This window comes from Muscardinus avellanarius (assembly GCF_963383645.1).
Source record: "Muscardinus avellanarius genome assembly, chromosome: 3".
NCBI classification, from domain to species: domain Eukaryota; kingdom Metazoa; phylum Chordata; class Mammalia; order Rodentia; family Gliridae; genus Muscardinus; species Muscardinus avellanarius.
This window is the reverse complement of record NC_137788.1, coordinates 110,653,549-110,668,771: the sequence shown is the minus strand read 5'-3', so window position 1 is coordinate 110,668,771 and position 15,223 is coordinate 110,653,549. Positions and strand designations below refer to the sequence as shown.

Here is a 15,223-nt window from a genome sequence, read left to right as displayed (position 1 = left end):
CTTTCCCTAGTTTCTTTTTGTTTTGGGTAGTACTTACAGAAACTCCACAATCAATATATAGTCTCATCAAGTATACTAAGGCACCCATTTTGCATGCGTTGGCTAACACAAAATGCTATCAATTATTTGCTGTTTTTGTCTGTTTTACTAATCCAAATATTATCTAACCTTTTGTTTCTTTAATTACTAGTAAGATGAAAAAAATGGTTTTGTTTTTTTCCATACTGAGGATGAAACCCAGGGGCATTCTACCTCCAAGCTACACCCCTAGCCCTATTTTTTTTTTTTTTTTGAAACAGGGTCTCACTGAGTTGCAAAGAGCCTCACTAAGTAGCTGAGGCTGTGCTCAAATCACAATCCTCCTGTCTCAGCCTCCCAAATGCTGAGATTACAAGCATGAACCACCACACCTGTTAGAACTATTTTCATTCTTTTTTTTGTGTGTGTGTGGTATTGGGGATTGATTGATCCCAGGAATATTCTACCTCCAAATTACCCTCCCAGCCCTTTATGTTTTTGTTTTAAAACAGGGTCTCCATAGGATAGGTTGCTTGAGAGTCTCACTAAATTGCTGATACTGTCCTAAGACCTATAATCCTCCTGTTTTAAAAGAAAACCTAAAAGCTGGGCGTGGTGGTGCACCTTGTAATCCCTGGGAGGCTGAGACAGGAGGATCGCAGGTTCCCGGCCAGCCTCAGCAACTTGTGAGGCCTTCCGCATCTCAGTGAGACCCTGTTTCAAAATAAAGAAAAATAGGGCTAGGGGTGTAACTCGGAGGTAGAATGTCTTGGGTTCCACCCCAACCACACACACACACACACACAAAAAAAAAAAAAAAAAAAAAAAAAAAAAAAAAAACATAAGAAGGGCTTGGGGTGTAGCTGGGAGGCAGAGTGCCTGAGTTCAATCCCCAGTCCCACAATAATACTTCCAGTGGAAGAAGCACTCGATGTTGACATCGTGCAGAGTGGCCGCTCCCTATGAGAAGCAGCCAGGGCTCCTCTTCGGAAAAGCTACTGTGACCATCCCTGGGGCCACTCCATGTAACAAAAGGCTAACGGGTCACAGCCCTTGGGAGCAGAAGAACATCGGGGGCACAGCCCCCAGGAAGGAGGAGAGGTTCGGGGCAGGAAGCAGGACTAAGGGACCCCCAGGGTTCCACAGGTGGATCAGAGCTTCAGGACACACAGAAGACTCAGCGACTGCAAAGCCGCCCGCCAGGCTGAAGTCCCTCCGGGCTCCCACCTCCGGGCGGGCCCGCTGTCCACCCATCCCCCTTGGCAGTGCCACCCAGCCCATGTCCTCCCTTCCCTCCGCTTCCCTTCCCTACTACCTTTGACCCGCGCGCTCTTGGTCTCGAATTTGGTGAGCATCCTTCAGGCCTCGGACTCCGCCGTGCGATCGCCCAGCGCTCACCGCCGCCCTCCGGCCGCCTCCACGTCAGCTCCCGGGCCCCGGCTCCCGGAAGCGCCGCCGAGCGCGCACTTCCGGCTTCCGGCGGCGGACCACCGAGACGGCGGCGCCGGCGCCTAGAGAGGCCGCTCCCTGGCTGGGGCCGCTTCCGCTGGGCGGAGAGGCAAGATGGCCACGGCTGGCCGGGGAGGCCCGGGGCTTCTCCGCCTTCTGTTTGTCTCCGTCCTGCTGGCAGGTGAGGCCTCCCCGCCCCCGAGCTCCGGCAGGGGGCCTGCGGGCCCGGCCTCCGCCGGCGCCGGCGCTTCCGCGCTGGTCCCGCGGCCCTCCGTCCCCCCGCCCCGCGAAACCTCCTACTCTTTCGTTCCCACGACAGAAGTTCCCCCCGGCCGGGACCTTCAGCTCTGGGCCGCCGAGCCCCGCTCCCAAGCCCCTTCCCGCGGTTCCAGCCGGCTTCGCTTACACTTTGACCCCCTGGCTGCGGCCTCCCAGCCACTCCGCCCGCCATGAAAAGGGACAGGGGCCGGAGCGCAGCGCTGTTTCCTCCCCTTGGGGAGACTTTGTGAGACCCAAGCAGCCCTGGTCTCGGGTGCTGTGCGGCGCTGCGAAGGCAGATCCGCCTGTCTTCCCCTGTGGAGCACCCCATAGACTCATGACCTTGCGTCTTGCCTCAGTTTCATCAGGAAAGTGAAACTGAGGTCGGTGACGGGTGCTCTTAACTGTCAGGACTCTGAAAAAAAAAAAAAAAGATCCAAGGAACTGTAGACTTTTATCATTTAAAGTACGTGTTTGCTTACAAGCATTTGTTTTCTGGTATATGGCTTTCTACTTGGTGGCGCTCCCAAGTGCAAACGTACCTATACGTCAATTCACTTTTTTTTTTTAAAGACACTCCCCCAAAGGAGAAACGAGTTGCCCTGCGCACTAAATACTTACTAGCGACTGACTGTTTTTAGATTAACTGGACAGGTGCATGGCATCAAGTTTCTCGCAGTTCTGTTCAGACTCCTAGAAAAAGTCTCAGAAAGATGGATGTTGTTGTTAATATTCTATATTCTTAGACCAGTACTCTTTTTTTTTAACTAATTAATAATGTATGTGTAGGATAGATAAGCAGAAGTATGGTCACCCATGCAACCAGAAAGGCACACCTCAGGCCAAACACCTTTTCTTTGACATACCGAGTTTTCTCTTAAGTTTCACCGCCATTGCTCTTCCTGGAGTTTGTAATAACCTTTTGCGACACAGAGCTGGGTGCTTTGTAGTGCATTTATCTGGTCCAGTAATGACCCAAGAAATTAGTAGAATAAGCCGAGCGTGGTGGCACACGATTGTAATCCCAGTACTGGGGAGGATGAGACAGGAGGATCGCAGGTTCGAGGCCAGCCTCAGCAACTTAGTAAGGCCTTCCGCAACTTGGTGAGACCTTCTGTAACTTCACAATAAAAAATAAGATAGGTCTGAGGAATGTAGCTCAGAGGCAGAATACCCCTGGTTTCAGTCCCCAGTAACACACACACACACACACACACACACACACACAGTGCGAAGAATGTCCCTTTTTTTTTTTTCGGTACTGGGGATGCAACCTAGGGGCATTCTACCTCCGAGCTACACCCCTATTCTTTATTCTTTCTTTTATTATTATTATTATTATTATTATTATTATTATTATTATTATTTTGGTGGTACTGGGGTTTCTGGAAGCCCTTCTACCTCCAGGCTACACTCCCAGACCTATTTTTACATTTTTATTTGGAAACAGGGTCTCCTAAGCCAGCGCACGCTGTTGGCTTCGAACCTGTGTGATCCTCCTGTCTCTGCCTCCCAAGCGCGGGGATTACAAGCGTGCGCCACCACGCCCGGCTTTATTCTTTATTTTGAAACGATCTCCCTGAGTTGCAAAGGGCCTCAGTAAGTAGCTGAGGCTGGCTGCGAACCCCAATCCTCCGGTCTCAGCCTCCCCAGTGCTGGGATGACAAGCATGCGCCACCACGCCTGGCTCCGTTATCCCATTTTTAAAAGTATAATAAAGAATGATTAACCCGGGCCAGGAGTCAATCTAATGACATGCTAAAGGCTACTACTAGAGTCTCTCAATTTCTTCTAACACATTTTATCTTCCTATCAGGTTTGTGCAAGGGAAACTCGGTGGAGAGGAAGATCTACATTCCTTTAAATAAAACAGCTCCCTGCGTCCGCCTGCTCAATGCCACCCATCAGATTGGCTGCCAGTGTAAGTTGACATTGGGACTTGTGTTTGTGGGCACCGGTCTTTCAGTTTGCGACCTGGATACTCAGAAAAACCCACGGCCTGCTTAGGAGTCTTGGCACTTAGATGCCGTGGGCATGATGTTAGAGAGTCATCTGTCAAACCAAGCAGCATAATCAGTGAGACCTAACACATGGCGAGTGCTGCTCTCCAGACTCTTTACACGTGCGTTTCATTTGATCTATTATTATTATTTTATTTATTTATTTTTGCAGACTGGGGATGGAATCCAGGGGCATTCTACTTCCGAGCTATATCCGCAGCCCTATTTTTTATTTTGAAACAGGGTCTCACTGAGTTGCAGAGGGCCTCACTAAGTAGCTGAGGCTGGCCGTGAACCGCAATACTCTTGCGTAAAGCTGAAAATCAGGCCGGGTTTGGTGGCGCATGCTTGTAATCCCAGCATTTGGGAGCTGAGACAGGAGGATCGCGGTTCACAGACGGCCTCAGCTACTACTTAATGAGGCCCTTTGCGACTCAGTGAGACCCTGTTTCAAAATAAAGAATAAAAAATTGGCCGGGGGGGGGGGGGATAGCTTAGAGGTAGAATGCCCCTGGGTTCCATCTCCAGTACTGAAAAAAAAATCAAAATTGTCCACTGCGGGAGCATTCATTTGACCCCTTCTGTTCTGGCAGCTTCAATTAGTGGAGACACAGGGGTTATCCACGTTGTAGAGAAAGAGGAGGACCTGCAGTGGGTGTTGACCGACGGCCCTAACCCCCCATACATGGTCTTGCTGGAGGGCCAGCTCTTCACCAGGTAAGATCCGGACTTGGCTGCTGGGAAGAGGTATCCAGAGAGAGGAAGTTCGTGGTGACAGGCCTCGCTGGTATTGTGGGGCCGCCCTGGTCTGGGCGCGGGGGCGGTTTTTGGAAGGGAAGAGGGACCAGCTAAGGGAGCCACCTTGATGGTCCTCGCTCCCTAGAGCAGAGGGCAAGGACCCGGGGAGGAAGGGCTCCCAGGAGGACTCTGGGACGAGGTCGACGCCATGGGCTTGGCACTCAGATTGGGCCTGACTGAGAGCTGGGGGGCGAGACTGAGCGGACGGTGTGGTTCCCTCAGCCCTCGTGCTGGTCTCCAGCCCAGAGGGCCGGGTCCCGGGCTGTTTATTCATGGCAACCCTCCCTGTTCCAGGGACGTGATGGAGAAGCTGAAGGGGAGAAGCAGCCGGATCGCTGGGCTCGCGGTGACCATGGCCAAGCCCAGCCCCCGCTCGGGCTTCTCCCCGAGCGTGCAGTGTCCAAACGATGGTTTTGGTAAGTGCCCCAGGGACGAGGAGGGCCCCTGGGCTGGCACCTGGCTGGCACCCGAGGCACGTAGCTGCTGCAGGCTCCTGGTGGGCCGTGTGCACGTCGTCTCGGTTGTGAGCCCGACTCCCAGACAGAGGCCGGCACCCTCTTGCCTTCTGTCATCCCTCTCTGCCAGGTGCTCAGGTTCCTAATCTGTCTCCTGGCATCTCTATGGCAGTGCGGGTGGGGATGGATTCCTGCCTGCCTCTTTGAGCCACTGTCAGCTTTTTGTTTTTTTTATTTTTTGTTTTTGTCGTACTGGGAATAGAACCCAGTGGCATTCTACCTCCAAGCAACACACCTGGCCTTATTTTTTTATTCTTTATTTTTTGAAACAGGGTCTCACTGAGTTGCAAAGGGCCTTACTAAATAGTAGCTCAGGCTGTCTGCGAACCACGATCCTCCTGTCTCAGCCTCCCAAACACTGGGATTGCCACGCCTGGCTTCACTGCCTGTGTTTGAACTCTTTTTTTTTTTTTTTTTTTTTTTGTGGATCTGGAGATGGAGCCCAGGGGCATTTGACCTCCGAGCTACACCCCCTGCCCTGTTTTTTATTCTTTACTTTTAAACAGGGTCTCCGTGAGTTGCAAAGAGCCTCACTAAGTAGCAGAGGCTATCCGCGAACCACGATCCTCCTGTCTCAGCCTCCTGAATGCTGGGATTACAAGCCTGTGCCACCATGCCCAGCTGCCAGGCCTATTTTTGATTCTTTATTCTGAAACAGGGTCTCACTGAGTTGCAAAGGGCCTCACCAAGTAGCTGAGGCTGTCTGCAAACCCAGATCCTCCTGTCTCAGCCTCTCAAATGCCGGGATTACGAGCGTGCACCACCATGCCCAGCTGGGCTGCCTGTGTTTGAACTCTTAATCTCAACTCTGCGATATCCTCCCTCACCTGGCCCCTAAGTCCCTGGCTCCCCAGCTCCCTCCTTTCCCCCTCCAGGTGTGTACTCCAGCTCCTATGGGCCTGAGTTTGCTCACTGCAAGGAGGTGCTGTGGAACTCTCTAGGCAACGGCCTGGCTTACGAAGACTTTAGTTTCCCCATCTTTCTTCTTGAGGATGAAAATGAAACCAAGGTGATCAAGCAGGTAATGGCCGCGCCAATTCCCAGCAGATCTGATGAGGAGGAAGGGCTCATCATTGCTGCCAAAAAAGAACCAATGGGTTTCTTTTTTTTTTTTTTTTTTTTTTTTTTTGGCAGGTCTGGGGATGGAACCCAGGGGCATTCGACTTCCGAGCTACACTCCCAGCCCTATTTTTTATATTTTATTTTGAAAGAGGGTCTCACTGAGTTGCAAAGGGCCTCACTAAGTAGCTGAGCCTTTCCACAAACTGCGATCCTCCTGTCGCATCCTCCTAAATGCTGGGATTACAAGTGTGCGCCACCACACCCCCCCACTAGTCTTAGAATCTTTTTTTTTTCCCCCAGTACTGGGAATGGAACCCAGGGAGGATTTTACCTCCTATCTACACCCCCAGAACTATATTTTATTCCTTTTTGTGTGTGTGTGTGGTACTGGGGATGGAACCCAGGGGCATTCTACCTTCAAACTAGACCCCCCAGCCCTATTTTTTATTGTTTATTTTGAAACAGAGTCTCACTGAGTTGCAAAGGGCCTCACTAAGTAGTAGCTGAGGCTGTTTTCGAACTCAGATCCTCCTATCTCAGCATCCCGAATGCTGGGATTACAAGTGTGCTCCATAATGCCTGGCTCAAGAAGAATATTTGAAAGAATCACATGAAACAAGTTGTTCAGTCCTGGTAAGAACCAGATAAAGCCAGACGCGGTGGCTCAAGTCTGTTTATCCCAGTACTTGGGAGGCTGAGAAAAACAGAAATGCAGGTTGGAGGCCAGCCTCAGCAAGTTAGTGAGACCCTGTTTTAAAATAAAAAAAATAAAGCCAGGTGTGGTAACACACACTTGCAATCCCAGTACTTGGGAGGCTGAGACAGGAGGATTGCAGGTTCAAAGCCAGCCTTGACAACATAGTGAGGCTCTCTGCAACTTAGTGAGACCCTGTTTCCAAATAAGAAATAAAATCGGCCTGGGGGTTTACCACAGAGGTAAAAAGCTTGGTGTCTCTTACACACACACACACACACACACACACACACACACACACAATACATATATGTATATATACACACACACATATAAAAAAGCCTGGGGATATAGCTCAGAGGTAGAATCCTTTTAGGTCCAATTTCCAGCACCAATAAATAAATTAATGCCAAATAATAAGAGCTCTGTTAGAGCTGGGCGTAGTTGGACACACTTCTAATCCCGGCATTTGGGAGGCTGAGTTAGGAGGATCGTGGTTTTGTGGACAGCCTCAGCTACTTAGTGAGGCCCTCTGCAACTCAGTGAGACCCTGTTTCAAAATAAAAAAAAAATAGTGCTGAGGGTGTAGCTCGGAGATCGAATACCGCTGGGTTCCATCACCAGTGCTGCAAAAACAAAACAAAACAAAAGAGCTGTGGTCTAAGAGTTGAGGATTCAGTTCAGTAATATCCAGGTCTTCTTTAGTTCTGATAGGCTCTATTTGCCTTTCCATTTTACACCCAGAACAGTTAAAAGATGTGTCCGCAGCTGCAGGGAGAGTTGTGTCTGAGCGGCCTCCATCTTGATCTTGCTGTGCAAGGTGGCGCACGCTTGTAATTCCAGCATTTGGGAGGCTGAGACAGAAGGATCCGGTTTTGCGGCCAGCCTCAGCTACTTAGTTAGGCTTTCCTCAGCTTAGTGAGACCCTGTTTCAAAATAAAGAATAAAATGGGGCTGGGGACGTGCCTCAGAGGTAATATGCTTCTGGTTCAATCGTTCAATCTTCAGTACCGCAAAAAATAAACGACTCTTCTCTATCTGCAAGTCACTCTTAGTTCCGGATGGGGCCGGGCCGATGGGACGGGCAGAGTCTGTCACTGAGTCTGTGCCGCCTTGCGCCTCTCAAGGCGCTTTTCTCTGTGACCTTCTATGTCATGGTTGTACCAGGACACCCATAGCTCTTCTCTGTGACCTTCTGGGTCTTGTGGCTGTACCAGGACACCTGTAGCTCAGGGGCAGGTGTTTCCCATGGGGGCGTGGCTTGGGACGGAGCAGGCCTTCCGCCTTGGGGGAGGCGAGGGCCCCAGGCCGGCTCTAAGTGGGTCTGTCGTCCCCCCCCCCCCCCGCAGTGCTATCAAGATCACAACCTGGGTAAGAACGGCTCGGCGCCCGCCTTCCCACTGTGCGCGATGCAGCTCTTCTCACACATGCACGCTGTCGTCAGCACGGCCACCTGCATGCGGCGCAACTTCATCCAGAGCACCTTCAGCATCAATCCAGGTAGAGCAGCCGGGAGGCAGGACGAGGGAGGGAGGCGGGACGGGCGGCCATGTGAACCGTGTGAGCCGCTGGCGCCTCGGGATGGCGGCAGAGAAGCCATCCTGGGACAGTCAGAGGTGGGGATGCCTCAGAGCCCGCTGGCCCTGGTCACAGAGGTCTCAGGTCCTTTTTCTAGCCTCACCTCCCCAGGCCTATTGACTTTTGTTTATGTTTTTGTTTTTTCAGTACTCAAGATGGAAGCCAGGGCATTCTACCTCTGAGCTACATTCCCAGCCCATTTTTTATTTAGTTATTTATGTTTTTATTTTTTTTATTTTTGCACTACTGGGGATGGAACCCAGGGGCATTCTACCTCTGAGCTACATCCCCAGCCCAATTTTTTTATTCCTAATTTTAAAACAGGGCCTCACTGAGTTGCAAAGGGCTTCACTAAGTAGCTGAGGTTGGCCTTGAACTGCAATCCTCCTGTCTCAGCCTCCCAAATGCTGGGATTACAAGTGTGCGCCACCACGCCTGTCCCTATTTTTTATTCTTTTTTTTTTTTTTTTTTTTTTTTTGGTGGTACTGGGGTTCCTGGAAGCCCTTCTACCTCCGGGCTACACTCCCAGACCTATTTTTACATTTTTTAAATTTTTATTTGGAAACGGTCTCCTAAGCTAGTGCGTGCGGCTGGCTTCGAACCTGCGCGATCCTCCTCTCTCTGCCTCCCAAGTGCAGGGATTACAAGCATGCGCCACCACGACCGGCTTATTCTTAATTTTGAAACTGGGTCTCACTGAGTTGCACAGGGCCTCACTAAGTAGCTGAGGCTGTCTGCGAACAGCGATCCTCCTGTCTCAGCCTTCCAGATGCTGAGATTCCAAGCGGATGCTGGGATTCCAAGTGGGCGCCCCCCACGCCTGGCTTGCCTGTTGACCTCTTAACTGTTTGTGTCTTGCTCAGAAATCGTCTGCGACCCCCTCTCCGACTACAACGTGTGGAGCATGCTTAAGCCCATCAACACGTCTGGGACCTTGGGGCCTGAAGACAGGGTGGTGGTTGCCGCTACCCGGGTGAGTGTTGGCCCAGCGTGTGGGCAGGGCTGGCAGGTAAAGAGCCGGCAGCTTCCTTCTCAGCTTCCCCAACTTCAGCATTGCCACTTTGGGGAGCCTGGGATGGAGAGGGAGGTGGGGTCCTCCATTGCTCCCCCCATGTATTCTCGGCCCTGACTTCCCATTTAAAGCGTGCCTCCCGCCCTGCTGCTCGCAGCTGGACAGCCGGTCCTTCTTCTGGAACGTGGCCCCAGGAGCCGAGAGCGCCGTGGCCTCCTTCGTCACTCAGCTGGCTGCCGCTGAAGCTTTACAGAAGGCACCTGATGTGGCCACCCTGCCTCGAAACGTCATGTTCGTCTTCTTCCAGGGGGTGAGGGCATTTCACGGGGGCGGGGAAGGGGCGACATTTGGCGGGAGCGGCTGCTGGTCTGGAAAGCCTGGGCATGCGCGGCTCTGTGGAGCAGCACTGGGCTTTCAGATGTGTCTCCTTGTAGTCTCCCTTTGTAGTCTCCTTGCTGAAGACGTCTCCCTGCCCTGCACCCCCACTAACAGGACTGTTCAGAGCCTCGTTCTTTCCTATCTGCTGTCCTCACCCAGCCCTCACAGGAGGGAGCGGCAGCCAGGGCCAGCCAGAGGAGGGGGAGTGTCTGTCGGCTGATGTTCTCCCGGGACCCTTGGCCAGCTGCTTCCTGTGCTTCTGGGCGTCAGAAGTCCTGTGAGGGGCACCGTAGGCATCGTCCCAGCTGGCAGGAGATGAGACTGGAGGCACCCAGTGGCGGACACACCCCAGACAGTAGCCCTTTTGTGTGTGTGTGTGTGTGTGTGTGTGTGTGTGTGTGTGTGGTACCAAGGATGAAACCCAGGAGCATGCTACCTCCAGGCTACACCCCCAGCCCAATTTTTTTTCTTTATTTTGAAACAGGGTCTCACTGAGTTGCAAAGGGCCTCACTAAGTAGCTGAGGCTGTCTGAGAACCGCCATCCTCCCGTCTCAGCCTCCCGAATGCTGGGATTCCAAGCAGGCGCCGCCACGCCCGGCTCCACCATAGCCTTCCTGCCTCTGGCCCTGGTGAGCTGAGCTTTCCCCACTGTGTCCGCCCCTCAGGAAACCTTCGACTACATCGGCAGCTCCAGAATGGTCTACGACATGGAGAGGGGCAAGTTCCCCGTGCGGTTGGAGAACATCGACTCCTTCCTGGAGCTGGGACAGGTGTGTGGCCCCGTCCGTCTGTCCTCCGCCTACTCTTTTCCTACTCAGATTGTCCCGCTCTAGGATTCTGGGCTCCCTGCTGTGGGTGCTGCCCTCCCCTTCCTTTCTCTGGACTGCTCTCCCTGCGCGTCCAGAACCAGAGACCGTTCTATAAACGCTGCCTCTCCCTCCTCCCCGCAGGTGGCCTTGAGAACGTCCCCAGAGCTCTGGATGCACACTGATCCCATGTCTCAGAAAAATGAGTCTGTGCGGACTCAGGTAACCCAGCCACAGGGATCATGACCCCACACCCTAACCTCTGCCCAGGGCCCCCCAACCCCAGGACCCTGACATGAGCAAGAGACTAGAGAGGGTGGGTGTTGGCTAAGGAGTGGCCACCACGGCCCTTGGTGCTCCTACCACAAGAGGTGGAGGATTGCTGTCTACTTGACTTTTGGCATATGGGCTTTTTTTTTTTTTTTTTTTTTTTTTTTGCACTACTGGGGATGGAACCCAGGGGCATCCTACCTCCGACCTACATCCCAAGCCCTATTTTTTATTCTTTATTTTGAAACTCAGTCTCGCTGAGTTGTAAAGGGCCTCACTAAGTAGCTGAGGGTGTCCTCGAACCGCGATCCTCCTGTCTCAGCCTCTGAAATGCTCGGCTTGCGTACTGGCTTTTTATTATTCTCTGCGCCTTCCGATTCTGTACGACACATAGTGCCACCCTTACTGGGTGGAGAGCTGAGTCCTGCGGGCAGTGAAGTTTGCCTGTAAACAAAAAAGCACATACCTCTTCCTCATGCCTTGGTTTCTTCACTCAAAAGAGTCGTGGGAAGCCAGGTGTGGTGGCGCAGGCTTGTAATCCCAGCATTTAGGAGGCTGAGACAGGAGGACCACGGTTCGCAAACAGCCTCAGATATTCAGCAAAGCCCTTCACAACTCGGTGAGATCCTGTTTCAAAATAAAGAATAAAATATAGGGCTGGGGGTGTGGCTCGGAGGTACTATGCCTCTGGGTTCCATCTCCAGTACCGCCAAAAAGAAAAAAAGAATAAGCCAGGTGTGTTGGCGCACGCTTACAATCTCAGTACTTGGGAGGCTGAGACAGTAGGGTGGCACAGATTCACAGCCAGCGTCAGCTACTTACTGAGACTCTCAGCAACTTAGTGAAACCCTTCTTCCAAATAAAATAGGTCTGGGGGTTTAGCCCAAGGGTAAAAGGCCCCTGGGTTCCATCCCCAGTACCACAAAGAAAGAAAAATAAAGAAAGAAAGAATAAAAAAAAAAAAATAGGGCTGGAGGTGTAGCTCAGGTAGAATGCACCTGAGTTCCATCCACAGTACCCCAAGATTAACAACATCAAAAATTGGTGGGAGCTACAGGAGACCCCGAGAGTCTGGGCCTCCAAAAGTCAGAGGATTGTGAGTCCGGGCAGGCAGGGCGTCCTGCCCCTGCATGCACCCACGGTCCCCTGCCCGCCGCAGGTGGAGGAGCTCCTGGCCACACTGGAGCACAGCGGTGCCAGCGTCCCTGAAGTCGACCTCAGGCGGCCCAACCAGTCCCAGCCCCTCCCGCCATCCTCTCTGCAGCGTTTTCTGAGAGCTCGAAACATCTCTGGCGTCGTTCTGGCCGACCACGCTGGAGTCTTCCTTAACCAGTAAGCATTGTCGGCCCCAGACCTCGGGCCCTTTGTTTGACAGCTTGCGCACATCAGACCTGGTCCCCATGACCGTCCGTCCAGGGAGTCGCCCTGGCCCTCAGCCCTTGCCTCACAGTTCTGCTCCTTCCAGGTCCTCCAGGGGCCCAGCTCCCCAGGGCTCTGCCAGCAGAGGGCATCGTTTCAAACCAAAGCATAGGGCGGGTGGGGCTCCTCGGCTGGAGGACGGGACCACCGGGGCGCTCCTCGGTCCACTTGGCAGCTGGTGCACAAGGTCACTGTCCAGGGCCTCCGAGGATAGGCGAGTGCTGTCAATAGGGCTGGGGGTGTAGCTCAGAGGGAGAATACCCCTGGGTTCACTCTCCAGCACCAAAAAAGAAAACTCCTGTGGCTGGAGGAGCTTCAGGCTAGACCCTCTTCTGCCTCACCCAGCAGGAGGCTCCCTCCCTAGCCCCCCCACCTCCTCCCACCTCCCCATCCCCACTGCTTCAGTAGTGGATCCGAATCCTCTCCTCTTGCTGGACCTGAGCGGGAAGGGGCCCTGGCCCCAAGCGGCCAGAGCTCACGCGGGCTTTCCCGACAGCTATTACCAGAGCATTTACGACACCGCGGAGAACATCAACATGAGGTACCCGGAGTCCCTGAGCCCCGAGGAGGACCTGAACTATGTCACAGACACCGCCCAGGTAGCCAGCCCAAGCTGGGCGGGGGCCGGTGGGCGGCAAACCAAGCACAGGCGGCCAGGAAGGGCCCGGGCAGGGCGCAGAGACCAGCCCCTCAGCCCTGTCCCCGCCTGCCACAGGCCCTGGCACAGGTGGCCACCGTGCTGGGACGGGCCCTGTACGAGCTCGCAGGTGGGACCAACTTCAGCAACACGATTGAGGCGGATGCCCACACGGTAAGAGCATGCGGGCCCCTCCGCGCTCGCCGTGTAGCCCGCGGGCTGCCCTGTCCTTCGCGCCCTCCCGCCTCAGGATTCAGCATGCCTGTTTGTGCCGTGGGGGGCAGGTCCCCAGAGCAGCCTGGGGCTTCCTATGCAGCACGAGCGCTGGCCCTCTCCAGCCCCGAGCCAGGCACGCAGCACTCGCTGTCTCCAAGTTTTCTCTCTTGCTGTCCCAATGGCAGGTCACCCGCCTGCTCTACGGGTTCCTGGTGAGAGCCAACAACTCATGGTTCCAGTCCATCCTGAGGCAGGACCTCAGGTCCTACTTGGGTAAGCACCGCGCTGGCCGGCCGGCGGGAGGAGGGGCGATGGGGAAGGCGGGTCTTCGCGTAGCCCCCTCTCTACCCCTGGCCCTCCTGGTGTTTGTGGGTGTCTCCCTCCTGACCATCTGCCTCCCACCACCCACCGTCCACCGTGACCTCCGGCTGTCTGTGTCCCTCCTGCCACCCTCCCTCCGTCCCCCGTCTGCACGCAGGCGACGGGCCCCTCCAGCACTACATCGCAGTGTCCAGCCCCACCAACACCACCTACGTCGTGCAGTACGCCTTGGCAAACCTGACCGGGCAGGTGACGGGCCTCACCCGTGAGCAGTGCCAGGACCCCGGCAGAGTCCCCCAGGAGAGCAAGGATGTGAGTGGCACTTGGACGCCGGGGTGGGCTGTGACCTTGAACCGGGGGACCCCAGACTGCCCAGAGTGGGCTGTGAGGGGTGGGCTCAAGGTGACCCGCCCGTTGTCCTGTGCAGCTGTATGAGTACGCATGGGTTCAGGGCCCGCTGAGTCCCAACGAGACAGAACGGCTGCCCCGCTGCGTGCGCTCCACCGCGCGGCTGGCCAGGGCCCTGTCCCCTGCCTTCGAGCTGAGTCAATGGGGCTCCGCTGAGTATTCCACGTGGACCGAGAGCCGCTGGAAAGACATCCGTGCCCGGATATTCCTCGTTGCCAGCAAGGAGCTCGAGGTGAGGGGAGCTAGAGACCCACCGGCCTTTGTTCTTCCATTTGCCCCAGATGTGCAGGGAAAAAAAAGAAACTGAAGCCGGGCGTGGTGGTGCACTCCTGTAGTCCCAGTACTCGGGGCTGAGACAGGAGGATCGCGGTTCATGGACATCCTCAGCTACTTAGTGAGGCCCTTTGCAACGCAGTGAGACCCTCTTTCAAAATAAAGAATAAAAAAATAGGCTGGGGGTGGAGCTTGGAGGTAGAATGCCCCTGTGTTCCATCCCCAGTACTGCAAAAAAAGATAAGAAAGAAAGAGAGAGAGAGAAAGATGGATGCACATCTCGCCATGGCACGCCAGCAAGTCCCTCTCGAGGTTCCCCTTGCTTGTGGAGCGGCCATTTGCTCATTCTGAGGCCGGCCTCGAACCTGCAACCCTGTCTAGTCCTCCCAAGTCCTGAGATCACGGGCCTGCGCCACTGAGCCCGGCCGGCTGCGTGTTCATTCTGGAGAGCCCCAGAAGTTCTCCCGTGGCCCCTCTTCTGCCTGGCGCAGTGGGGAGGAGTCAGGCCCGTGTTTACAGAGCTCCTGTCTCTAGTAGTCAGGAACACAGGTGCCAGAGAGAATTGGAGCCCTCCAGCCTACCTCCGAGATGCTCCAAATCCGAGTCACGCCAGGTGGAGCCGCACAGATGCCTCTTGAGAGGGGAGAGCCACGTCTGCAGACTGCGGTGTTGCCTAGGATGGCACCCGCGTTCTCGGGCCCATCTTCTCTTTTTTTTGCGGTACTGGGGATGGAACCCTGGGGCATTCTACCTCTGAGCTCTACCCCCAGCCCTTTTTTAAATCTATTTTGAAACAGGGTCTCACTGATTTGCAAAGGCCTCCCTCACTAAGTAGCTGAGGCTGGCCATGAACCCAGATCCTCCTGTCTCAGCCTCCCAAGTACTGGGATTCCAAGCGTGCGCCACCACGCCCGGCTCCCATGTCCCATCTTCTAATCCCCGTTCCCCGAGACGGCCCTGAGGCTGAGAACACCTTTCCCCCGCAGTTCATCACCCTGATGGTGGGCCTCGGCATCCTGCTCTTCTCCCTCATCGTCACCTACTGCATCAACGCCAAAGCCGATGTCCTCTTCGTCACTCCGCGGGAGCCGGGCGCCGTGTCCTACTGA

The 15,223-nt window shown here is 54.3% G+C and overlaps 2 protein-coding genes across 3 annotated transcripts in view; one reads left to right on the top strand and one right to left on the bottom strand.

Moving 5' to 3' along the window:
* The window catches only part of COPA (COPI coat complex subunit alpha), a gene marked incomplete at both ends in the record, with an annotated part of 39,607 nt that extends 38,234 nt beyond the window's left edge, over window positions 1-1,373 (bottom strand). For both annotated transcript variants that reach the window (XM_080691934.1, XM_080691935.1), the window contains one exon: window positions 1,334-1,373. In XM_080691934.1, the coding sequence (XP_080548060.1) occupies window positions 1,334-1,373 (40 nt within the window). The remainder of the gene's footprint in view (window positions 1-1,333) is intronic.
* Window positions 1,374-1,581: 208 nt separating this feature from the next.
* Window positions 1,582-15,223, top strand: NCSTN (nicastrin; the record flags this gene model as incomplete). Its single annotated transcript, XM_080691539.1, has 17 exons — window positions 1,582-1,648; window positions 3,542-3,646; window positions 4,319-4,442; window positions 4,818-4,939; window positions 5,914-6,059; window positions 8,144-8,294; window positions 9,237-9,346; window positions 9,543-9,695; window positions 10,430-10,534; window positions 10,715-10,792; window positions 12,000-12,172; window positions 12,756-12,858; window positions 12,975-13,070; window positions 13,298-13,385; window positions 13,591-13,745; window positions 13,861-14,073; window positions 15,101-15,223. 17 exons carry the CDS (start codon window positions 1,582-1,584, stop codon window positions 15,221-15,223), a joined length of 2,112 nt encoding a protein of 703 aa, XP_080547665.1.